General features: G+C 49.0%; 6 protein-coding genes across 7 annotated transcripts; 4 read left to right on the forward strand and 2 right to left on the reverse strand.

The window, feature by feature from the left end:
- Positions 1-906: 906 nt before the first annotated feature.
- On the forward strand, positions 907-2769 carry AAFC00_000009 (uncharacterized protein; the record flags this gene model as incomplete). Its single annotated transcript, XM_069340070.1, has 6 exons — positions 907-1098; positions 1151-1623; positions 1680-2014; positions 2074-2439; positions 2500-2535; positions 2591-2769. 6 exons carry the CDS (start codon positions 907-909, stop codon positions 2767-2769), a joined length of 1581 nt encoding a protein of 526 aa, XP_069196179.1.
- Positions 2770-4996: 2227 nt separating this feature from the next.
- Positions 4997-5551, forward strand: AAFC00_000010 (uncharacterized protein; the record flags this gene model as incomplete). The annotated part of the gene is made up of 1 exon (XM_069340184.1): positions 4997-5551. The coding sequence occupies one exon, from the start codon at positions 4997-4999 to the stop codon at positions 5549-5551; it is 555 nt and encodes a 184-aa protein (XP_069196180.1).
- A 5154-nt stretch (positions 5552-10705) lies between these two features.
- On the reverse strand, positions 10706-12354 carry AAFC00_000011 (uncharacterized protein; the record flags this gene model as incomplete). Its single annotated transcript, XM_069340299.1, has 3 exons — positions 10706-11254; positions 11304-11735; positions 11791-12354. The coding sequence occupies 3 exons, from the start codon at positions 12352-12354 to the stop codon at positions 10706-10708; spliced, it is 1545 nt and encodes a 514-aa protein (XP_069196181.1).
- Positions 12355-15053: 2699 nt separating this feature from the next.
- Positions 15054-16987, reverse strand: AAFC00_000012 (uncharacterized protein; the record flags this gene model as incomplete). The annotated part of the gene is made up of 3 exons (XM_069340405.1): positions 15054-15988; positions 16043-16656; positions 16713-16987. The coding sequence occupies 3 exons, from the start codon at positions 16985-16987 to the stop codon at positions 15054-15056; spliced, it is 1824 nt and encodes a 607-aa protein (XP_069196182.1).
- Positions 16988-20982: 3995 nt separating this feature from the next.
- Positions 20983-23025, forward strand: AAFC00_000013 (uncharacterized protein; the record flags this gene model as incomplete). The annotated part of the gene is made up of 1 exon (XM_069340516.1): positions 20983-23025. The coding sequence occupies one exon, from the start codon at positions 20983-20985 to the stop codon at positions 23023-23025; it is 2043 nt and encodes a 680-aa protein (XP_069196183.1).
- Positions 23026-23770: 745 nt separating this feature from the next.
- On the forward strand, positions 23771-24615 carry AAFC00_000014 (uncharacterized protein; the record flags this gene model as incomplete). 2 transcript variants are annotated; one of them, XM_069340628.1, is made up of 3 exons in its annotated part: positions 23771-24110; positions 24189-24215; positions 24278-24615. In XM_069340628.1, the coding sequence occupies 3 exons, from the start codon at positions 23771-23773 to the stop codon at positions 24613-24615; spliced, it is 705 nt and encodes a 234-aa protein (XP_069196184.1). The 2 variants fall into 2 exon arrangements, with proteins under 2 accessions (XP_069196184.1, XP_069196185.1); XM_069347702.1 differs by having other exon boundaries at positions 23879-24110.
- Positions 24616-25022: the final 407 nt, after the last annotated feature.

Raw genomic sequence — 25022 nt, forward strand, 5'->3', positions numbered from 1 at the left:
ACCCTAATTTGCAACTCCAAACCCGCGGTCTTGCATCGAAAAAAGCTAAGCGAAGCTGACGCTCAAAAGAATGCCACTGTGTTCAGTCACCCGCTGCTTCGCGCTGCCGCTCAGTCAACGTGCGGAAGCACGAATTGACGCCCTTGGCGCACGCGCGGGTCGTTGGTGGTTTACCTATTTGCCCCTTGTCAAAGGTACACTTGCTCCCCGCACATTCTTGAGCCAATGAGGCAATAAGGTTCACTCATAAGGCTAAATAGACATCGAAGTACGCTTCCAGGGGTCTTACAACACTGTGTGGACTTGGCACGAAGAGCTTAGGGAGCTCTTGAGCGAGGTGTGCAGCCCACCGTTAGAGTTCGCCAATAGGGCCGGCCAGGCATGTGCGGCGAAGACTGTTACGCTTTATTTGGCATTTGCATTTTTGGCAAAGGCTTATCATGACGAAGTCTCTTTGTAAAGCTTTCTCCTCTTGTGCCGAACACGAATATTAAGCAGGGCCTCATACATTTCTATTGGCCAACTCATGTGACTGCGAACAGAGGAGAGCGCAGACGACGTTTTCTTCTGCCCCAGATGCGGTTACCCCAGACCCCCGCTTTCCCGTAGCATGGAGAGGCCGGAAGATCTCGATATTGCCCGTTCATGACCCCAGCTAAACCGTTTCCCCAGACCCCGCCCCGCTTTGTATGGGGGGGGCCGCTACGCACGGAAGATATGGATATTAACCGACAGTGGAAACACGAGCATGCATGTGGTCTGGAAAGACACTAATATCCCATGACCTGCTGCTGTGTCGTCTCGATTTCTTTCTACTCCCAACCCGGTGTTCACATCTCTCACCATCACCCGACTGCGATCCTCCCCACACGCCGTGCATACATCTTACTGAAAACCCTTGTCACCATGGACGAGACCAAACTTCAGGTCTCGGAGCAGATCGAGCACCATGATGCCTTTCCAGAGAAGTCCAGCGCTGCTGAGATGAAGGCGGATGCCATCGAGGCCGAGAATGCGGAACATAACATGACCGTGATCGAGGCGGTCAAGGCTTACCCTATGGCCTCGTTCTGGGCTTTTGTCATGTCCTGCACCATCGTCAGTTTTATCTTTTTCTTAATAAATAGCATGCAGCTGACCTCTTTTACAGATCATGGAGTCTTACGATGTTTTCCTCATCGGTAACTTCGTCGCCCTCCCTGCTTTCAAAACTAAGTATGGTATTTTGCACAACGGCGAATACATCATCGCTCCCGCTTGGCAATCTGCCCTTCAGGTCTCTGGACAGCTCGGTGCCCTTATCGGTGTCTTCCTGGCTGGTCCCCTGACGAGTCGCATCGGCTACCGCTGGGCGACCTTGACGGGTCTCATGCTCCTGAACGTTTTCATCTTTGCCTTTTACTTCGCCAGCTCGCTCCCGATCATTTTTGTCGCTCAGCTTCTCGAGGGTATCCCATGGGGTATCTTCATCGCCAACGCCCCAGCATACTGCAGTGAGATTGTGCCCATCAAGCTCCGAGCCCCGGCGACCCAGATGCTGCAAATGTTCTGGGCTATCGGCAGCATCATTGTCGGCGCCGTGACTTACCGCTACAACACCGACAACACAGCAGCGGCCTACCAGTATGTGTCTATCCAAGCCATGTAATTTGGAATCATTCACTGACTGTTGTGAACAGGATCCCTATCGCGCTCCAATGGATGTTCCCCACCCCTCTTGCCATCCTGATCTTTTTGGCACCAGAGAGCCCGTGGTGGCTCACTCGTAAGGGACGACACGAAGAAGCGGCGCGATCCGTCGAGCGCCTTGGACGCAAGTCGCAGGTCAACGCCCCCGAGACTGTGGCCATGATGCGTCGTGTCATCGAGCTCGAGACTTCCGACAAGAGACCCAGCCATCTCGAATTGTTCAAGGGCACCGATCTCCGCCGTACCCTCATCGTTTGTGGCGTCTACGCAGCCCAGAATCTTACTGGCAATCTCATCGCTAACCAGGCCGTTTACTTTTTCGAACGTAAGTTAGGGTTTTTCTAGATGCTTGCAGACAGACGAGTATGCTGATCAACTATATAGAGGCCGGCATTACAACGGACACGGCTTTTGCTCTTGGTCTCATCACGTCCGCCCTACAGATGATTTTCGTCATGCTTTCTTGGATCCTTACCAGTTACTTCGGTCGTCGTTCTATCTACCTCTGGGGTTCAGCCGCTAACACCGTACTCCTCATCGCACTCGGTGTCGCAGCTTCGGTCGGCAAGAGCACTGCAGCATCACTGGCACAGGCGTCTCTCGGCTTGATTGTTTCGGTCCTGTTCACATTGGGACCGGCGCCCGCCTCTTGGGTTATCATTGGAGAAACATCCGCCATTCGCCTCAGGCCCCTCACCACTGGCATGGGTCGCGCCACGTACTACATTGTCGAAATTCCTTGCATTTTCCGTAAGTCTCTGACAACCTGACACCGACACGAGGGCGCGATGACTAACGACGATAAAACAGTCGCTTCCTATATGCTAAACCCCGCTGGTGGCAATCGTAAGTTTACTTCCCATCTGGAGTATGTGTCTAGCCAATCGCTAACAAAACACAGTTGGCGGAAAGTGCGGCTATGTCTGGGGTGGTACCGGCTTGTTCTGTCTGGTCGTCGCTTACTTCTGTCTGCCTGAGATGAGAGGACGTTCCTACCGTGAGATTGACATCATGTTCAAGCGTCACATTCCAGCTCGCAAGTGGAAGAAGACGGAGATTGATATCAACGATGATGAGTAGACATCCGTTTCATCTCAGCGATAATGATACCCATCGAAGAATTCGATAATTGAAGCTATAGGCTGGAGGACGACGTCAACCTTTTTGGTAAACAACATATGTAGAGAAGGTGCACAAGCTAGCTCTTCTACATGAATGAAGCAATGAAATCAATTTCAAAGAAAAATTGAATATTGTAAAAGTAGTGAAGTCGCAAGGAATATGAGAATTTGAGAAGAGCCTTGTCCGGGAATACCGAGGCAGCGGGGTGAGGATAGGACGAAGAGGACGGAAGCTTGCTCTGCCTGACGGAACAGCTACTGCTGTCACAGCGAGAGCTAGGCTCTAGATTCGACATGTCAAGATGACTGTCCGTCTAGACTCCCACCAGGCCTGGACGCGACAGTTGGCACAGCCTCAGCCGAACTGGCGTTCTCAATGTGCAGCTGCACATTTTCGTCTGACGCCTTATTGCCCTGCTCTTCTGACAACGGTGACCCAGGTTAACGATACGCCAGCTGCCAATGTCCTGCTTGTCATATGCTGTAGAGTAGACAGCTCGTCATTGGGATTTGTACACCCCTTCTTGACGACAAGTTGTGACTTACTGTAGAACGGAGCCCGATTTTGAGCTTCGCTGTCATGTGAATAGTCTATCATTGTTTCAAGCTTTGCCAGATTTCGGGACTATTGGCATTCCTAGTATCCCCTCCATTAACGATGGATTGCTTATGCTTGCCCATCGGCGACCAATGTCATTTGAGGTAAAAAGAAAAAATAAAAATGGGAAAAAGTGATAACGTACAGCAGCAGGGATTCCCACGTGGTCACCCACCGTAGTACTAGTCTGCCGGTCAACTGCTTATGTCTGGCAGAGCGGACGGGATGCCCAGTTCTCAGCTGCCTGTGGCCGTACGTGTAAGAATTGTTAGATGTATCGTATATATTGATTGTTCAATGTCATCTCATCGACTGCGAACAACTGTTCATAGGCGTTCGGCCCAAACCATACATTAGTAGATATGGGACATTTCTCGATATTGCATCTTTGCATTAGGATGAATCGAAGCGACATAGCCACGAAGCGCACGACCAGGAATGATCATAGAAGAACTGGTAATCGCCACCCGAAAATGATATCCCAATGACGTTAGGGGGTATTGCTGAGCAGGAGTGGAGACCAAAGGTTGCAGCCTCGAGCTTTTTGCAACATGTCCGACCAGATCACCAAAGAATGTGCCAAGATGTATTTGATCCAACACCGTCCTCATCACTATCGTTCCCACCCTGTATGCGCCAGGTAAGGTAGGCAAGATGGATGTTAGGGACAATCGAATGCCTAGCACAATAATAGAAGCAAGGAATCGTATAAGTAGGTACTTGAGATAGAACCGTGCATCAGACTAAAGTACGTTTAAATGCATCTAACTTAGTCCGAAGACTGTCAGGGGCACCTTGGCACACTTTGGAATACGACGATGAAGCACAAGGGAACTCCTCTCTAGTCATCGCGAACAGTCAGTAACCACCTGATGGGTAGTGAGAAACTCCTAATAAAAGGTCGCTAAAGACCTGGTTCATGAATGCTTCAGAAGTGAATGTCAAATGACTCCCTAGTGAACTGCAGACGATTTGTCGAAAATGGTCGTGACTGACCCAATGCACAGTCGATATCTCCCTATTGAAAGGTCGATATCTAGAGACGAGCTGCTCTGTATCCTGTATCGATTACGATTCGCTTCCTTGTAGAAACCACTAATCAGACCCATCACGAGCAGCTGATGGCACTAGGTAGGTAAAACACTGCGGCGGATGTAAGAAAAACTCCTTCCCGTCGGTCCCGCTCGCAACGCCAAGCCCGGGCGTCGAAGGAAGCGAGCTTGCCTGTGACCAAGGTGCACAGGTGCTTAAGGCTATTATTATCAATGACACTGTTATCCTCGTATTGTACTAGGACACTAATGTATGCGCAAACCGGACCATCTCGTTGTTTCATAAGCTAAATGACAGGTGGTCTCGTAACGACTTCCTCGAGTGCATATGCGCTATTTGAATGCCCGTATGCGGGAATTATTCGAGTCATGGCAAAGTCCAGTGCGCAGGACATGTTATGATGAATGACGAAGTGAACTGGAGCGCCTGTAGAGTATATAAAGCTCTGTCGATTGTCCTCCAAGATGCTGGTCTCACTTTATCGCAACCAAATCTGCAATTTGACTTTCAATAAAATTATCTTCCTTGTCTCGATATGTTCTCTGCCAGTGTACTCGCCAGCTTGGCGCTCACCCTGCTCCCGGCCGTTCAGGCCCAAGCTTACATCCCTTACGCTTGGAATACTTCAGCACCTGCCATCCACGACCAGGCAATCACAGCTTCCTACGGGATTTTCGATATCAGCGACCGAACCACCGGATTCTGCCCAGACTGGGACCCGGACTGCCCCAGCAAGAACACCACCATCCTCTCTGGCCCCGGCGACGACGGCAGCATGTGGATGGGCTCTCTACGTGGAGGCCAGCAGATCTATACGTTCTCTGGTGGATTGGCGTACACCCAGCCAGACTCTGTTTCTGTGTACCTACATGAGTTCCACACCAACTTCACCGTCGAGGCCGATGCCGAAGTTGGAGCCGATGTGTTGAGGTTGAATGGTGATGATTGGTACATCTGCGAGTACTACAGCGTGCCGCTGAAGGTGTTTGCTGCTGTCTCTGGAGAGCCTGCCGACGCTACTGGTCCTTGTTACAAGGCTGTAATCAGACTTGAGGAGACCAACGCACCGGCGGTCGACCTTTACGGCTAGACAGGATGTATCAGTGGGTTTCAATGATTGATTAGATGGAAGGACAGCTGCACGTCATAGAGGCAGGGAATTTTTGTGATGCTCATTATGATAAAACGAATCTGGATTTTCACTCAAACAATAAAACAAGTGGCAGAATAATATGTGATACTAGATGCTCTACCAGTCGCCACAGATCAAGTCGACTAGGAACTTCATTTTGAGCCTCTTCGCGCTCTATTTGTCAATCATAATTATAAAAAGTCATTAATTCAAGCCTTTCGAAACAATCACCCGAGAAAATCTTCATATTGTGTATTACTCACATCCGATACAACCTATGTCTCCTCATTAGAAGAAGATTGCAAATACATGTCCTTCATGAACAATATGCGCTGAGCTACGATCGCTTCTTGTGTACAGGTCTGGAACGCCAATTTATCCTTAGACCTCGGGATACCGGTAAGTCGATGCCGCAAAGACATCTCGAGGTCTGGAGGTGGACCAACGTACTTCGGATCTTATATGCTGTTGGTTCGCTTGCTTGTCTTCGCGCGGCTCCTCAAGATGTCTTCAACTCGACTATCGCTGGCCTACACTTCCCCTTCCGGTTGTCGACTGCGACGTCGTCCCGGCGCTGAATTCTATCTCTCTCAGCAAGAGAAATTTCTGCAACAGGACTCTGTGCAATCACATCTTGCCGCAAGGCAAGTCCAGAACTCGTCGCTGGTGTTACTCCAGGCGCAGAGAAGAGAGTACCTTCGTTGGAATTAGTTTTGATCAACAAAGGTGCCTTGACGGACTACAGGTGTAATGCCCTCATATCATGAACTTGAGGCACCGTACCGTAGCTGAACTATCCCGGCACGGTTGCCACATTTCTCAACTTGTGGAGCTGCTCACTGGAGTTGTATCCGTATATTGCTTAGCGGAACGCGGATATCCCATATTCCAGACAGAGGTCGGCCTGTACCAATTTCGCACCTGGCTGGTGTCCACGCCCTTCGCGAAATCACCATATCACTGACTACCACATCGTCATGCGATACAGCCAATAGGATGTCACATGCTAGTTGTAGGCTGCGCGAGGTCCCACCTAATGATTTCGTGGTGACATCGTGGCTTCGTCGCCAATCTATTTGCATGGAGCCGATCGTTAGAACACACCGAGAGTTTGCGGACGTGGCTGTCGAGCCTACAGTGGAAGTCTGCACGTTTTGTGTAGTATCGGTTGCAAACACATTCACTATATCGTTCTTAGCCTCCTGCACCCCAAGAACTTACCCCGCTTGATCTTACGCATTGCTACTCCTACCCCGCTGATCTCCATGATCCTTCAGATCATAGTAACCTGTGAATGCAGTATATGATGTATAACCATCATACAGCAATATTGGAGCTGCAACAGCCCTCGGGGTTTGACAATCCCGATCGCGATTTGCATGATATACACGCATCGCCAATACCTTTGGTAGGTGACTTGTCTCTGTATATCTATTTCGTGGGTGGCCTACAATAAATTATCAATAAACCAACTCCCTTGTAAAGTTCAGGGACCGATAAGGGACTAAGCTACTCATATCAATTATTCTGCCGTCACAATGTTACGGAAGTGGACACGATCTGGTGGCGTACTCTTGTTGGCTGCTTTGCATCTGGTCAATGGGTAGGGTAACTCGACCACGAGCCCTAAATGGGTAGAATCCGAATTCGCAACATCTTCCCCAGTGTACCCATCACGTAAGCCATTCGCCAGCTCGGACATATGAGCATGGTACTGACTAAACATGTCAGCAAACGCGACTGGCATCGGCTGGCAAGACGCGTTCAATCAGGCCCAAAGCTGGGTGGCCGGGTTGACGTTGGAGGAAAAAATCAGGCTAGTGACTGGCACGCCCGGACCGTGTGTTGGTAATATCGGTCCCATCGACCGTCTTGGGTTCCGAGGACTTTGCCTCCAGGACGGTCCGCTCGCAATCAGAGCGGTCGACTATGCTTCCGTCTTTCCTGCCGGCCTCACAGTTGCGGCATCTTTTGACAAGAACCTGGCTCACGTCAGAGGTCAAGACCTTGGTGCTGAACTCGTAGGCAAAGGGGCGCATATCGCACTTGGACCTGTCGCAGGCCCCCTCGGTCGCAGCGGTTATGGTGGACGAAACTGGGACGGATTTTCGCCCGACCCATATCTTACTGGCGAACTCTTTGCCGAGACCATCATTGGTATAGAAGAAAGCGGCGCCCAAACCTGTGCCAAACATTATATTGGAAACGAGCAAGAGACGATGCGTAATCCTGAAAGGTCTGCGGGTGCGTCTGGCACCGCCCGCACCACGATTGAGGCTGTATCGTCGAACATAGACGACAGGACTATGGTAATGCTGAATAGCTCTCAAGTGACGGCATCTGATCTAGCTAATGAGATCCAGCATGAGCTCTACCTTTGGCCTTTCGCTAATGGTGTCAAAGCTGGCGCTTCCTCCATCATGTGCTCTTATAACCGCATCAATGGGTCCTATGGATGTCAGAATAGCAAGACTGTCAACGGGCTACTCAAGGGAGAGCTAGGTTTCCAGGGCTGTACGTCTACTTGCCAAGACTTCTTCCGGTTTCATTGACTAACTTTGATCTGCATAGATGTCATGTCCGGTTGGGGCGCTGTACATGCCGGTGTAGATGCAATTGAAGCAGGTTTGGACATTAACATGGTATGTGAGCACGCTGAAAATCTATACATGAACCATATTAATCCGTGATGTTAACAGCCAGGTGGAATCGGCTTCCTAGACGATAGTACTTCTCTCTTCGGAGGCAATAACACCAGAGGTCAGCGATTGAGGTCGACAATTAGTCGCCTCGTTCCTAGTGCATCTCCTAGCTTCCAACCAAAGGCTCAGCAAGTGGAGTCCTTACGACTTTACCGCAGTATGCTAATACTTCTTCTTAGCCATCAACAATGGTAGTCTCAGCATCGAACGGTTGGATGACATGGCGCGAAGAATCATGACCCCTTACTTTCGTTTGAACCAGAACGCGGCCTCTTTCCCCGCGGTCGACCCTAGCGGCATCGATCTGGGTTTCTCCCGACGGAAGAATGGATACCCCAATCTTGCTAATGAACACTCTGAACTAATACTTCGAAGCCTCTGCCTTGCACTACAACTATACCTATGCTACTCAGCTTCCCGTTGATGTTCGCGATGACCATGCGGCCTTGATTCGCGAATTAGGCGCTGCTGGCATCATCCTTTTGAAGAACGAGAACAACACGTTGCCGCTCAAAAAGCCCAACAATATCGGCATCTTTGGTAATGATGCAGGCGACTTGGTGAACGGCCTCTACTCTGCGGGTGGATTCAGTGTGGGTCCATCTGGTTATGAGTATGGCGTGCTTGCTGCAGGAGGTGGAAGTGGCACAGGAAGATTGACATACGTTGTTCCACGTCTTGACGCCATCAAACAAAGAGCTGCTAGAGACGGCTCGCTTGTTCAGTATCTACTCAACAACACCGAGATTGCTAATTCTGGTTCCCTGTTGGTCATGGAGTGACCTAATGCCTATCACACTGCACTGACACCCATAACAGGGCGCCTACGTACCCAACCCCGCCGGATGTGTGTCTGGTATTCTTGAAATCTTGGGCCAGCGAAGGCTCAGACCGAGAATCCTTGCTCGTCGACTGGTTGGTTCCGTCTGTTCTCACAACCAGACTAGCCTTACTGATCATTCCTAGGAATGGGACTGCGCTCGTAGAAGTAGTAGCCGCGGACTGTGCCAACACAATCGTAGTCACCCACTCAGGGGGCCTCAACGTTCTGCCGTGGGAGTCATGTCACAGTCCTATCCTCCTACGTCAATGCTGACTCCATCGTCTAGTTTCGCTAATCACACCAACGTGACAGCTATTGTAGCTGCTCATCTCGGTCGTAAGGAGACAGGCAACAGCATCGTTGATGTTCTTTACGGCGATGTCAATCCATCTGGTCATCTACCATACATCATTCCACTTGAAGAAGATGACTATAATTTTGTCGCCATCACTAACTCATCCGAGCTAATCAATACTCCGAACGCCTGGCAATCAGATTTTCGTGAGCGCCTACTCATAGACTACCGTCATTTTGACTTTTATGATCTGGATGTTCAGTATGAGTTTGGCTTCGGGTTGTCATATACTACTTTCGGCCTCTCTGAGGTATCTGTTGCGGCTGCTGGTACCGTTGACATATCGTCTGCACCTCCGGCCAATCCGACCCAGCCTGGAGACAATCCAGCCCTCTGGAAAGTTTTGTACACGGTATAGCAGCCCACTTGTGTGCTACAAGCCAGAATGACTATTTATTGACACATTAAATAGATCACTGCGACCGTTTCCAACACCGACTCGGTTGCTGGACACGCCGTCCCGCAGTTGTACCTTGGTCTTTCCCAGCCTAGCGATGGGCCCGATGATCTTACCCCGATCAAGGTGCTACGAGGATTCGAGAAGACCTACCTACAAGCGGGTGAAAGCCAACAGGTGATTTTTCCCCTGATGCGCAGGGATCTTCGTTACTGGGACATTGTGATCCAGGACTGGATCATTAGTGCAAGCGAGATCAAAGTCTTCGTAGGCTATTCTAGCAGGGACATTAGAGCCACAACATCGTTCCAACCACTCGCGCCCAGTAGCCGAAGTGGCAATCATACATACGTGGGCCCCGGTTATGGACACCACGGCAAAACACACGACGGCTCAGGGCCCTGGTACACGACTTCCTATTTATTCCACACTAAGTCTACTCTGCAAGTGCGAACACATATCTGAAGCAGCAAAGAGGATGACGGGTGGAAGGGAACAAGTCGCCGACTGTAATCGAGGAATTGTGCTTAGGCGGAGTCGAATAATAGTTACGAAGGTACATATAATCCCTGAATGCGCATCTTCTGATGATACCCATTCATCGCCTACGGGTTCCCTTCAAGGAGACGCGGTGCTCATTTATCGGATGAAGTGTGGTGAATGCTTTACTGTAGATAATTGATTGTAAGAATTGTCATGGAGCATATACACTCATACGCTCGGACATGATCTTCAGTTGCTCTAAGAGTTCTGAACGCTATCGATGGTCACAATACCAAGCTTTTATTGAGATTGCCCGTGTATCTCGTAATCAAGAGTGAATATAGATCCCGGCCTAAGCACAAACATGATCGATAAAGTCAGGGCGTACCAGGGTGCTCCTGCTATAACGATGTTGGAAGCCTAGAAGTGCGAGCGACTTCTGTGTTTGGTTGTATAACGGCCAACCCTTCTCGGTGAGTCCACGGTAGGGGTTCTTTGCAAATGCACTCCAATATGCCATCATGAAATTGCTCAGCGATCGCTCTTCAGGTGTTCCAGGCGTGGACTTGAATGCATCGTTGAATGTACCAAAAACAAGAGGTATCTCCGAAGTATGAGTTGCCAGCGAAGCATTATAAGGCAACTCCGTGTCTGGAAAGCTGGGGAAAAATTGGTATCGCCAGGCAGGAACATGGAATAGCCTGCGGATCTGAGCCAGATCATTCGAGACACAGGTGAAGACATTGGCGTTGAAGGCATCCCAGAAGCTCTCACTTTTTATCAGTCCAGTCTTCAGCTTGAACCACGCTGCTTCATAGACGTTGTTGCCTATCAGTGCTGGCTTCTTTATGAACGCGCCTTGATCCCGGAGTTTTGTGTAGTTTTGGAACACTAGTTGATTCTGGGGACAGATCAGCGATATATTCCAGATAATCAGATGATGTACGTACATCCACACTGGGATTGAATGGAAATGCAGCAGCATATTCGACTAGCTGTGCGATTGGTACATCTCTCATACAAGCAAGCACTTGAGATTCGTTCCCCGTGCCGCAGCTACAATTGGCGGCTAAGCCTTTCCAGAGAGCAGCTGCGGTAATGTTGCTGGTCGCATTACCAAGAGTCGTGCTGCCCGATTCCATAATAGAGCCAGCGATGATGGGATCATCCATATATACATGATTGTAATAGTCAATACTCGCAGCCCCCGCTGATTCGCCGAAGAGGGTAATACGATCAACATCCCCGCCGAATGCTGCAATGTTGTCTCTGACCCACTCTACAGCGAGTCGTTGATCAAGAAGTCCCACATTCTGCTCAAGACCTGGCGCACCTGAGAAGCCAAGAGCAGACACGCGATAGTTGAATGTTACAACGATGACCTGAAGAGTGTTAGCAATTGAGACCTTGAAGTGCAACCGGAACTCCCTGTCATACATCATGAAGATCTGCGAAGTATTGTCCATTGTATACAGCACTGTTACTGCCTCCGGCCTTGAATGCTCCTCCATAGAACCATACCATAACAGCTTTCTTGGCTTCGCCGGTCTGTGGTTTGGTCCAGATATTCAGGTATAAACAGTCTTCCGCCCATCCGTTCGGCCCTGCTGTAACGGCGACGAGGTACTCGTTCAATTGAGTGGACGCATTTCCGATGAGGCCTGGGAAAGTGACTTTTGACTGAGGACAATTGAGTGGCAGCGAGCTGCTGTTCACGATACCAGACCCTCGGTAAGGACTTGGAGGTGCAAAACGCAACTCACTGATAGGTGGCTGTGCAAACGGAATCGCAAGATATTCAGAGACCAGAGGTGCCTCAGTGGCAGGATGCCCAATGATCATACCACTCGTGGTATTGACTGCGGATCCTACAAGACATTTGGTTTCTGGCTGATCGTGTACATGGTCAAAGGACTTGAGTGCGTCCACCAAGAAAAACGCATGAACTTGACTGGTGATCAGAGCTATCGAAGCGACGATCTTCAGGAGTAGAGTGGGCATCGCAAGAGATCTCGGACTCTACTGTCTTAGGAGTAAGACGGACAATGATACGCATCAATACACACGGGGTCTTTCCCGCTTTATGTCCCCAGCCAAAAGTCATAATGGTCTGAATAAGGTCATCGAGTATGGTTGATATTATGTCTCCACAAGATTCCGAGCCCTAACTCAAATTATAGACTTATACGGATTTTACATCTCACATCACTTCTCATCAAACAAACTAGAAAGACATAGAGTTCACTATTACTCATATTGAGAACTTTGTTTCGTGGTCTGTCCCTGTTGCAGCACTCTAAGCCCTAGCGCATGACGCACAAGTGGTGATTGTAACAGCATTTGTCTCTACGATGGAAACGACACAACAAGGCGGCTACTGAACACATTGCATTCCACATATCTCCCTCATACACCTGACTCTCTGCCTTTTTCATCCACTTGCAATCATAAGGCTCAATCAGTGATGGAGGGCAGTTTTAATGCTCTGCCGCTCCCTAAGCATGGAATTCTTGTACCTAAGAGCGTGCCCTAATCATGAGGGGAATCAGCTTTAGCCAGCCTTTAGCAAGCCCTGAGCCCTTAGTTGTGGGGAATTGTGGGGAAGCGGGTGTGGTAGCGCCTTTGCCCTAAGAGAACATCAAGCCCTAGGACTTTCAACCTCCCCAAACCATATCATAGTCTCTCGGGCAAGCATGCTCCTCTCTAGCATTCAGTCAGGGTCATATAATGGCGGTGGCGAACTACCTTTGCAGTGATGATGAAAGCATTATCGACTGTGGCTGCTTGTTCCTTGTTGGAGTTGAGTATATGACTACGTACGTAGCATAAGTGCTGGATCCCGTATTCAATATGCTACCAGCAAAAGCATTGCTTTGATCCAGCCAAAATCTCCGCGACATATCCATGAGGGTTCTTCTCAGAGATACGCCTTGTTCCGCAGTATGGATCTGAATCATCGTGGTAGGAGTCCCTGTGAAAGTGAAAACACGCAAACTACAACGAGTTCCACTTATGAAAACCCCGTTATAGCAGGGCATTGCTGATAGCTCCTGAATCCGTCTGCACACCAACGAATCTAACCCCATCGATATCATGTCGTAAGCAAAGAGAAACAGCGCCATCGTCAGCTAAATACCAGTGAATCTGAATTGACATGTCTTGTGATGAGACAATCAGACAGGTATAGAAGTAGGGTGCTTTCTATATTCATATACCATCGCGAATCCTGTCCAGAACTTCACACCCTCACAAGTGTACATTACTGACAGTGCTTAAACTTTGTTTACTGCCGATTGCTTCGCGCGTCAGTCTGGACTTCCACATTAGAATCATACTCGTGGTCGACGTAGTACTTAGCCGTATGTTGATAGTCTCGATCAATGCATTATCGTATCCATTATAAGAGAGACAGCTGGCTGTCCCTTTGGACAGATTTCCTGTCACCTAGGTGCACTCATAACAGTCACATAGCCTACGTGGCTGATATCTCATTTCTCAATATGAATCTCGATCCCTTGCCGAAAGACACGACAACGTGGCACACACGTGGTCGACGACAGCGACTTATATTAGTGACCACATTTTTTGAATACACTTGTACTATTGGTTTGTGTTACACTTCGAATAATGTTGGTAACAAGTCTTGCAACTACGACGGCTCCACATGGATGAACACCGCTTATTCAAGCGCGTGGTCAGTCGAAAGCATCGGCTGTCGCCCTCCAGATGTAATTTGTATGACGTAGATGAAAGCATGTGCAGGAGCGATCTTCGCCTGTGATTCGAATATGAACTTACCGCTCCTACTAATTCTTTTTCGTACAGATTCTCTCACGACCGAGCTGATACATACTTGTTGCTCGGGATTTATTGATCGGGAGCCAGTGTTACACGTTGCATTAACGCCCTAGGCAAGGTCAGATGACTTGCTCGAACTAATAACCAGAGAGTTAACACTTAGGTATACTTTGGATTGCAGATGGCTTATTACAACATCTTCGTGTATAGAGAAGCAGGGAACAGAACATCTATAAGGTTTGTTACCGACGTAAGCATACATGTGGAAAACATGCATGCAGAATAATCTGTGACAGTATAGGAATGTACATGTACAAAAGAGCTCGTCGAATGTCATTGATTAATCACTAAAAAATCATCAACCCTTAGATAAGGAATTCTTGACCATTCATTGTCGAGTCATTACCTGTTCACTGTCCAGTCAATGACCACTCACTAGGAAATCATTGATCTTCGACTATGATGTCATTCAATTACTCATTGTAAGGTTTTTAGCTACAGTCATGTGTAGAGGTAAGACACATAAGATCCTTATGGACATAATTCTTGATTGTGAGCATTGTCGAGGACGAATTTGGAGCTAGCAAGTTGTGTGTGTGGTCAGGCATATTTGAATTGCACGAGGTACAGGTAAAAAGGATCGAATGAATCATACTGTAGCCTGCTGGAGTCGTGCTAGATCACCAAAAAATAAAGAGAAAGGGATCGTTATATGAAGAAACACAATGCATTTTATTGGGTATAATTTCACTATTAATCATATCTTCTTGGATGTATACGTCCAGACATGTTCATGGAACACTCATAACGAATTCTTGGAAGACACACACTTCGCCGGTGCATCTTCCAGTCAGGCAGAAGGATAAATCTGCCCTGTACTGATGTAAAGCCGAGATAGCCGATCAGATAAGGACACCCTTGTTCTGCTTCTTGTCGACATTGTGGTTCTTCCATATGGCGATTGCGGGAATGGCAAGGATGAGGATGGCGATGGATGAGATGCACGAATACTTCTGGTTGTATCCCCAGGCATAATCGATGGCGTTTCTGACCTCGGATCCTGGAGGGTAGGTCATTTGAGTGACATATCCACCTAGGTAGATGGTGGACCAGTCTGCCTTAGCACTGTCTGGTAGCGCTCTTCGGAGTGCTTCGGGGAAGGTGCCGCCGTAGATGGCAGCACTGACTGCTTGACCGATGGCTCCACCAAGACTGGAGGAGAGGCCGAGAAGAGCAAGCATCATGGGTACACCATCGTGATCAGCAGAAGCCATCACGGCCATATCCTGGCAAATGACAAGGGTGCCACCTCCGAAAGCAATGAAGATCTGGCACATGATGATATATCCGATACCTTCATCAGCTCCACGGAAGTGGATCATGAGGCCAGCACCAAGCATCAGTAGGGGAAGTCCGAAGCACAAGGCAAGGTACTTGAAGTGCTTTGTGTAGCGGACGTAGACACCAACGACCACGCCCCAGAAGCAGGATCCGACGTTGTAGATCTGTGTCATATAGCCAACATCTCTGTAGTTCAGGTTGTAGACAACGATGACAAAAGAGTAGTAGTAGAGATCCCATGAGTAGAAACTGAAGTAGGAAATTGCGGCGAGGCAGCAAGCTCCGAGTACAGTTCTGTTTCTGAGGAGTTCCCATCTGATGTAGTGAACCCGGGCGAAGAACCTTTCCCAGGCTGCGAAAACAAAGAAAAGCAGGAAGCCGATGACTACCATGGCAATAAAGGTTGCGCCCTCGTATGGTGCTTTGCCAGCAGTGTTCAAGCTGAAGGGTAGGAGGAAAATGACGAAAGCCGCCATCAAGAGGAACATGCCGACAACTGAAGAGAAAGTTAGCATTCAGCTCGTATGAGATAATTATTTTCATGACTTACTGCCAAACTCGTGAATATAGTGAATGGTAGACTGCACGATACTGCGACCGCTGGACTCCTTCTTGTACAAGCCCATTCTCTCAGCCTTCCTCTGGTAGAACTTGAAGACGAAAGCCAGAGGCAAGAAGACGAAAGGCATGATGATGGCAAAGGCGCCCCATGCCCATCGCCAACTGGAGGTGGTCAAGAATGAGGAGGCGGCGAGGGGACCAGTGAAGGCAGTACAGATGAATGGTGTTGAGACGAAGGCGAATGCCCACGCTCGGTTTCTCAGTCCAGAGGTATCGGCAACATAGACCTGCAAGATATAGTAGATCGCATCGTAGCCGATCCAGTAAAGCACGTATCCTGCGGCGTAACCGCTTGGTCCGGTGCAAGAAGCGATGACAATGATACCGAGGAGGTACACTCCGACGAAGAAGACAAATCCCTCAGAACGTCCCCAGATGTTCAAAACCTTGGCGATGGGCAGCTTGATCACACCGCCGATGATGTTTGCTAGAATACTGGCAGTGGAGATCTCGGGTGCAGCAGCGAAATCCGCGTATGCGTTTGCAATGACTTGATTTCCGACTGCTGATTGGAAAGCAAGCATGAAGAAACAGACCCATATCCTGAATATCGATATCAGCTGGGATCCTGGCAGACTTGGAGAGTTGAGCCGACATACCAAGCGTATGTTGCATAGACGGCCTTCTTGCTCCAAACAAGAGCAGCAGCCTCGGTTTTCTTCAGACCAACCTGAGCATCCTCGGTCACCTGGTCGGGGTGTGCCTGGATCTCCTTCTCGTTTCGTTCATCGAGACTGAGGCGACTGGAATTGCTGTCGGTACCGACATCGACATCGGTCTCATGTTTCTGACCGAAACTTTCCTCCGTGGTGAAAGCAGGCTCGACGACAGGCTGTGTCTTGCCACGAATCTTCAGATTGTCAAGGAAGCCCATGATGAACAACGACCTGAAGACGATAGTCGTGTGTAAGGTGAGCTCAGACCCGAGATTGATAAGATTCACTGCAAGGAGGGCAGGGAGCGAAGCATTTATTCCCTACTCACGCGTCTGCCAAGGATCGATTTTTGCGCATTTTTCATTTCCGAGACACTCGAGCGCTCACCCCAACGGTACTGAGTAGCCGGCCTTTCTGATAGCGCGAATGTGCGCTCATCGTGTCTTTTGTGGGTACTTGCATTATGCCCGAGTGTTTTCTTTTCTGCTAGCGCTAATCAATCCGAAGGGGTTTCGAGGCTTATTGGATCAGATAACCCTGCTGCTTGTCTCAATTACACTTTACGCCCAACGGCTGTTCAGCAAAAGTTGTGGGACTCACTGCGGTTCCGCAGGCACTTTTCCAGCCGTAGCCCCACCTCTTTTGATCTTTTGATCATGATTGATGAAAGCCACGGCCCACCTTCGACGTTGTTTATTGCCGATCTGATAACTCAATTGCCCTTAAGAGCTCAAGCTCATTCCTGTAGGTGTGCAGCGAATCAGTAGCAGACCGCACCCGATGCAGCCCCTCCAGAAAAGTCACCAAAGATGATCTTGTGATCGCAGGATCAAGCTCCCTTGCAGGTCCGGATCGTCGCAATCCAGCATAATTACTCAATAGTATGAGCGATACACGGAGCCCTAGACACTAGACTGACTCCGATATCGTAAGCAACGGTGACCAACCCGAGCTCGGCTACAGAGACATGGTATTGTGATTGGTGAATAAGCTTGTCCATAGGAGGCGAGCAAGGATACGATTCGCAAAACCCATTCCGCGTTCTTTTTTTTTCCTCCTCTGAAGGTTCCAAGTGCGGAGGTAAACACCAGCGCTGAGCTGCAAAATCTTGATCAAAGTGGCGTTACCTCCACGCGGCAACTCCACTTCCGCTCTCGTTCTGGCATGTTGTTAAGGACTTCGTCTACGGTTGCCCCGAGAAAAAGCAAAGTGTTTGGCACAGTGTCTTGAAAAGGCTTGGGATGCTTGCTTTGACCATATTGCAATCTTATCACCGGATCAGATCATCAGATTTGCGATAATATTACGGACAAGTCGGTGTGGTACGGCCGATGCCGATCGGAGAAACGCTCGGTGATACCTCCGATACCATTGGTTGAGTGCAAGTTTCGCGAATGCCATCTACAAAAAGAGACAGCGTCCATTAATGTTCCATACAACGGATGATGCCAAGCAGACTTCACACGTCCACAGACCAAACGTCGTATGTGTCCACACGTGGCATGGCGCTGTCCCAAGGGGTCTGTTTGTGGTCGCTCCAAGACGCTAAACACAGGGCCGTCTCAAAAGTGAGTTTGTGTGTGCTCCCAGGTCATACTTCATCGGTGAAAAGCGCTGGCGCTAGACCGAGTCTTTTGTGTCTCGCCAGTTCTAGAAGACAAACAAAAGCACGTCTTGCTTCTAGCTCTCAAAAGAATCGAGCATTTACTGCGATTAGTAGACGCTACTGAGTCGGCATCCGAATTCCGAGCAGTGTTAAGGGTGGATTCTTGGCAAAGTCCTCGTGAATCTCCTTCGCGCAGAGCGAATGAAATAGAGAACAATAGCAAAGTTCCTTCACTCCTAGGTAAGGGGAAGACGAAGCTGTGAGGCATCCTTCAGACGAGCCTCATGTCTTGAAATTCGCGATTATTGCATGCATCAGAGGTGATTTGATCAGGAGGCTATTTGTGCAGTACAAGTATACGCTGGTGATCGAACAGGGTTGGCCTTTGCGCTATCCAGCCTGTGGATATAACTTAGCTATACACGGCTGATGATCAGGATCAACCTTTAGCGGCGCCCGTGAGGTGGTTACTTTACTGCCATTACTTAGTACTGTACCACGGCGATGTGCATCTGAGCATCATGAGGTCTTTGAGGCTCAAAGCTGTCTCGTGAATGCATGCATGCAAAGATCTGGGCCAGCAGTGGCACTCCTCGCTGGACGATCATACCACATGTATGATGCAGTTCCAGACCTACGATATCAGCGTGCTTCCTGTACGAGCTGCAGGCATAAGATTACCATGGAGAGAGCATCTCGAATGTCAACGTAGAGATTGAGGAAAGCAATGAAGTGGAACATTTAGCACCACTTATATTAGGTAGTCATGGTCACGGTCTCAATTGTGACTGATCACAGATAATTCATGAAGGAAATTTTGTATTCAATGGTATAAGTCCCACATTCGATTTCGTTGACTCGCATGCTTATGCAAACAGTGATGGGCTAACCGGTGAAGAGTGTTACTTTATGGATATGGAACACGTACTTCTTCATGGGACCATGGATTGTTCAGGTAAATTGCAGTAGTGTGCAGCATGCAGCACAACATTAAGGTGCGCAAGGACGAAAGATCAGTACCTTAGTGTATTCATCGGATGTCCGGCTCTTTCTGGGGTAACACACTCGCAGCGGATCATTGTCTTCCACTGCCTATCCTTGATATGGCAAAAGCGAGCTGGTAACGGCACATCCCGCATGCTCCACCACTTGCTACATACGGCTGCCTCGGGTCTCCACTCCACCGTCAGTATGATGCGGCATGTGATCAGATAAGGTAGAATCCGGTCTCGTATGGAAGCAAAGCACCTTGGTCCACCACTCGTACAAAGGCGCTGTACCATTAAACCTACCTAGTATGACTTCTTCCAGAGCCGAGTTATGTCCCCAGGGGCGAGACTGGTCACGGACATGCCGAAACGGCTATCTAACATCCCCATTACTATATTTGGCCAGCTAGAGAAAGAGCTGGGGCTCTCGCAAAACTGGGAGTCCTCCTACGCGGATACGTATGACGACCTTCAGAGACTAGCAACAAATGCTGGACTCATAGCTGACCATGCTTTCACAACCCCGTCCTATATATCTAACACTTACTCGGTCGACGCTGCGCTCGATCTATTTGCAAGATCAGTTGCGAGTCCTATGTCTCGCAGATTTGGAGAACAATCGATCAGAGAACGTGCAGAGCGAGCTTTCGTAGAACAGTTTCAATCGATGGCTAGTGCGGACGGTCTGGTGCATGAGGAGGCAAGATTCCACATAGTTGTCGCTCGCAAGGCAGACACCCCTGCACCGGGATAACATAGCGTGTCATTGCTAGACGGATGTTGGTGCTAAGATTTCCAGTTGATCCTGTGCCCATATCGATGGCAGGGACCGCTATGAATGTCAAGGTTGCTTTTAACATCGGAGTTCTTACCTACGATTGTTCTTTTACCTGCACATTCGATCTGGAAACCGAGGTCCTAAAGCGTACCACGTGTTCTGTTCACTTCTCGGATATCATGGCTACGACATTGCCGTATCTCAGTGTACCTTCAACAGAGTCGACACTGTGATGCGAACATTGCCAGCACACGTGGTCAGTGCACATTATATAGAGTTTCCAAATTGCTGCAACGCGAAGGATCACCCGTCGTGGGGGCGGCGGGCGCTCAAGGCGGCACATGTTAGACACCTTAACCGAATATGAGATATCAATGTCACATCGGAGGTGCCTGTGAGAGCTGCTTGTATCAACACATCTCTTTGTGCGTAATACCGCACTTCGTTCGGTTGGTCACGCAGGAATCTCTAGGAACACGGTAAATGAAGTTTCCACGGAGTACGTTATGCTAGCCCATTGCTATTTCCCCACCGGGAGATCGACACAGCACAAGGCAATTCCCCGCACGCAGGACATTACCTTGCACATTGCCTACCTAACTTAAGGTACCTTAGCTTAAATGTGCTATATATTATGTCGAAAATTCAACACTAAGGTAGGTATTAGATCGTTCGACGTCAGTGGTCGTGAGTCTCGGTAGAATACTGCTTGCATTCAGCCTCTGAAGGAGAGTATGTTTGACACTAAAGCATATCCTCCAGCAACCAGAGATATGGCGAAGTATTTAAAGATATGTATGTCGCCGCTTTATCGCAGTCGAACATCACTCAATTGGAGAAATGCCTGCGACTGTAGCTACATTCCTCACTATCGCCTTTGGCGTGGCAGGTTCGGTGGGGGCACCTACGTCTTTTACGACCCCAAAGAGATCACTTGATATCGGAGCTTTATCGACTCAATACTTCGGTAACGATGCTCCCTGGTACGAGGGTCGCATACCATTCTTCAGTTCGAGTGATTCACAGGTCAATGATGTCTACTACTACCGATGGAAGATCTTCCGCGCACATCAACGTGATCTTGGAGCAAAAGGTTACATCTCGACAGAGTTCCTCGATGATGTGGGTTGGCAATTGAACCCATGGGCTAGCCTCAATGATGCTACGGGTTTCCATCTGGGCGAAGGCAGATGGAATCGGGACAGACGCTTCAAAGATGACTATCTTGATTTTATGTATGCGTCTGGTGGTAATGATCGACACTTCACTGACTATATGGCTGATGCCGCTTGGCGTTGCTACCTTGTCGACGGAGATGCAGCTAGTGGAACCAGATATGTTGAGCAGATGAAGACAATCTATGCACAGTGGGACGATCACTTCGATACTAGCAAGGGACTCTATTATATAGAGCCACTGCTAGATGCAACAGAGTACACTATTTCCTCCATCGATGCTTCGGGCGGCCAAGATGGGTTCACAGGTGGCGATGCTTTCCGCCCTTCCATCAACTCATACATGTATGCCAACGCACGTGCTATTGCTCAGATGGCTCAGCTTGCAGGGCAATCCAGTAGCGTGGTTGACGACTACAACTCCCGTGCCGACTCGATCAAGTCTCATGTCCAGAGCGACCTCTGGAACAGTACATTCCAACATTTCATCGATCGCTATCAAGTTTCCAACCAGTACGTCCAGTACTGGGATTTCATCCGAGGCCGTGAACTCGTTGGCGTTCTGCCGTGGATGTTCGACCTGGTGGACAACTCTGGGGATTATGCGGAATCTTGGAGCCACATCTTGAACCCTGACGAGCTCGGAGGACCATTCGGCCTCCGCACTGTTGAACCAAGCTATGAGTACTATATGCGTCAGTATCGCTATGAAGGATCCCGTCGTGAATGTCAATGGAATGGTCCTGTTTGGCCATTCCAGACAACTCAAGCACTTCTCGCGATGAGTAATTTACTGGACCACTATGACCAGTCTATCGTGACGCGAAGCGATTTCCTAAGGCTTCTCCGCCAATACACGCAGCTTCACTATGACGGTGACGTCCTCAATCTGGAGGAAGACTACGACCCCGCCACTGGAGACATCATCGTGGGCCTCGATCGTAGCCCTCACTACTTCCACTCTGGCTATGTTGACATCATTCTGACCGGTCTTGTTGGAATACGCCCTCGTGCAGATGACTTTCTCGAGATCAATCCTCTTCTTCCATCCACGAGCGACAGCCAAGCAATTACCTGGTTCCGCGCCGAGGAGGTACCGTATCACGGGGCCAACATCGCGGTGCAGTGGGACTCGGATGGGAGCCACTTCGGTCAAGGTGCCGGTCTTCGAATCGAGAGAGATGGCGAGGTCATCGGAACTTCTGCCACACTTGAACGGCTTGTCATACCTTATCCTAGGAAAGCTATCATCCCTATCTATCGCCCGATCGCCAAATCGATTCAACTGCAGAGCAACACCCAATATCCTGTGGGCAATGCGTCGAGCGGCACGGATGTAGAGAATGTCCACGATGCTATCGACGGTCGCATTTGGTTCTTCTCCGAACTTCCCAACGGATGGATGACAGATGCTGGCAGTGATGTAGATCAATGGTACACCATCAACTTCGGATCCAACACCGATGTCTCACGGGCAGAGATCGCGTTCTTTAGCGATAGTGCCACCTTCGAGATTCCAACTCAGTATAGCATACAGACCTTGGTCAATGGGAACTGGGTCAATATCAGTGGTGTTCAACAAGACGCCCCTCTGGCTAATGGCATCACTTATGCCAGCTGGGCTACCCTGTCTGCAAGTCAGGTAAGACTTGCCTTCTCTCAAGCAGAAGGACAGCGCACAAGACTGGTCGAATTCAAGCTTTTCTAGCCAGGTAATGATTATTTCATTTTATGCAGAAGGTGTATGCCAAATTAACGAAGTGCATGTTTACCAGACAGTGCCCGACGATGACTTCATGGCAATAATCTCTCGACCTATAAGTACGGGAAAGCTGAAGCATACCCCGCCAGATGGTACTTGTAAAAAAAATTCATGTGCTATTCACTGTTTGTGCTGCACAGAGGCTACGCCGACGACATGGTCGCAAGGACAGAGCGGTGTGAATGCTCTACACTTACAATTTTCGGCTGAAATCCGGAGTATGTTCGTTCCGCTTCACAGACAAGCATGCAAGTCACTCTTTGGCTCCGAACGAACGACAAATTATCATATACAAACTTAAGATCCAAATTGCGCTGGAGTCGCCTCAATGTACTGGTACAAGACGCCCTCTGTGTTGTCAAATTTCGATTAATCGTAGATAATCTATGCATCTCACCGCGGTTCCACCTACAAATGTCCGACACACGTAGCCGACATTTCTGTCGAGGAACTAGCACGGAAGCCCCGAAATTGCAGTTTGATGATCTCTTTGACATCGTTCGATTTCTTAGCCCTTTCCTGTAGACCCATTAAAAAAAAAGCCTCGACTTCGAGATGGTTTAATATAGAGATTTTACGAAAAGAAATGTTGTGATTGCCCCATTCTGACCTATTGTTGATTTTCTCTAAATTTTGTTCGGTGCTCGATACCGCTCCGTCCTCTACTTTTTCGGGCCTACCTAGGTACATAATGGCAAGGAACAAAACGAGAAACTCGGCCCCAGCGACGGCAGCTGGGCGAAGCAAGAGATTCAGTGTATTTGCCGTCATCTTCGCCCTGCTCTCAGCAGCCGTGTACATGCTCGACTCGCGCCTAGAGTCGTTCTACATTTTCGAGCCGACGCAGCTTCATGAGCTTTCCCAGAGAGCAATCGCGGCGCATGGAAACGACACTGGGGCTGTGGTTCGCGAAATAGTCCATGAACTGAGTGCTGCGGGCTCTGCCGTGAGCCCGCATGTCAATCTTGATGAGGAATGGATATTCAATAATGCTGGTGGTGCGATGGGCGGGATGTATATTATTCATGCCAGTAGGTTTAAATAGCCAAATGGTGATGATAAAATCACTTGTCTTCAAGTTTGGTCCCGCTGAATATGACTTTACTTAGGTGTTACTGAGTATCTGATCATCTTTGGTAAGGACATGTGAAAATAGGTAAAGTCGTTTATAGATAACAAGTCTGACCACCGCGAAAAGGTACCGCGATCGGCACAGAAGGCCATACGGGTCGTCACACGGCAGACGACTATTTCCATATTTTGAAGGGAACCCAGCTGGCGTATACTCCCGGATCATACGAGCCAGAAATCTACCCACAAGGAAGCGTCCATCATCTGCGTCGTGGAGACGTCAAACAGTACAAGATGGACGAAGCATGTTTCGCGCTGGAATATGCCCGTGGCTGGATCCCCGGTATGCTGGCGTTTGGTTTCGCGGACACACTGACGAGCACGCTTGATTTCCCGACTCTCTGGAGGACTGTCTGGGTGACTGGACGAGAAATGATTGGAAATTTACTTTTGGGCAAATTCTAATCTTGCTACGGATCTTTCGAGTAGCGTCACACTTGCAAGCACGAAGGAGCATAGAAGCAACATGTCTCGCTTAAATTGTATTCTCTGGCGACATAGTACAGGGTCATCGCTGCTCCAACCTCTAGCACGCGATGTCCAAGTTTGTATGGGTATCAGACTAAACTTGATTCGTAATGCTGGAAAGTCACCCGCCGAGTCGCCGTCGATGAGGAACGAAGGCATCGAAGGCATCGACTTGGAGCTACGCCGAACCGTAGTCGAGACAAATGCCTACAGGAATCAACGACTATCTAAAATCTCTGTAGCTTGCTCAATGTATCATCAAGCTCGCCCAACATATCGAATTATGCGGAAAGTTCATTCTTCGCGAGAGTTGTGTAGTATTGCCCCGGAGCTGGTTTATCATG

This window comes from Neodothiora populina, assembly GCF_041146345.1.
Source record: "Neodothiora populina strain CPC 39397 chromosome Unknown canker_contig_1, whole genome shotgun sequence".
Taxonomy (NCBI): domain Eukaryota; kingdom Fungi; phylum Ascomycota; class Dothideomycetes; order Dothideales; family Dothioraceae; genus Neodothiora; species Neodothiora populina.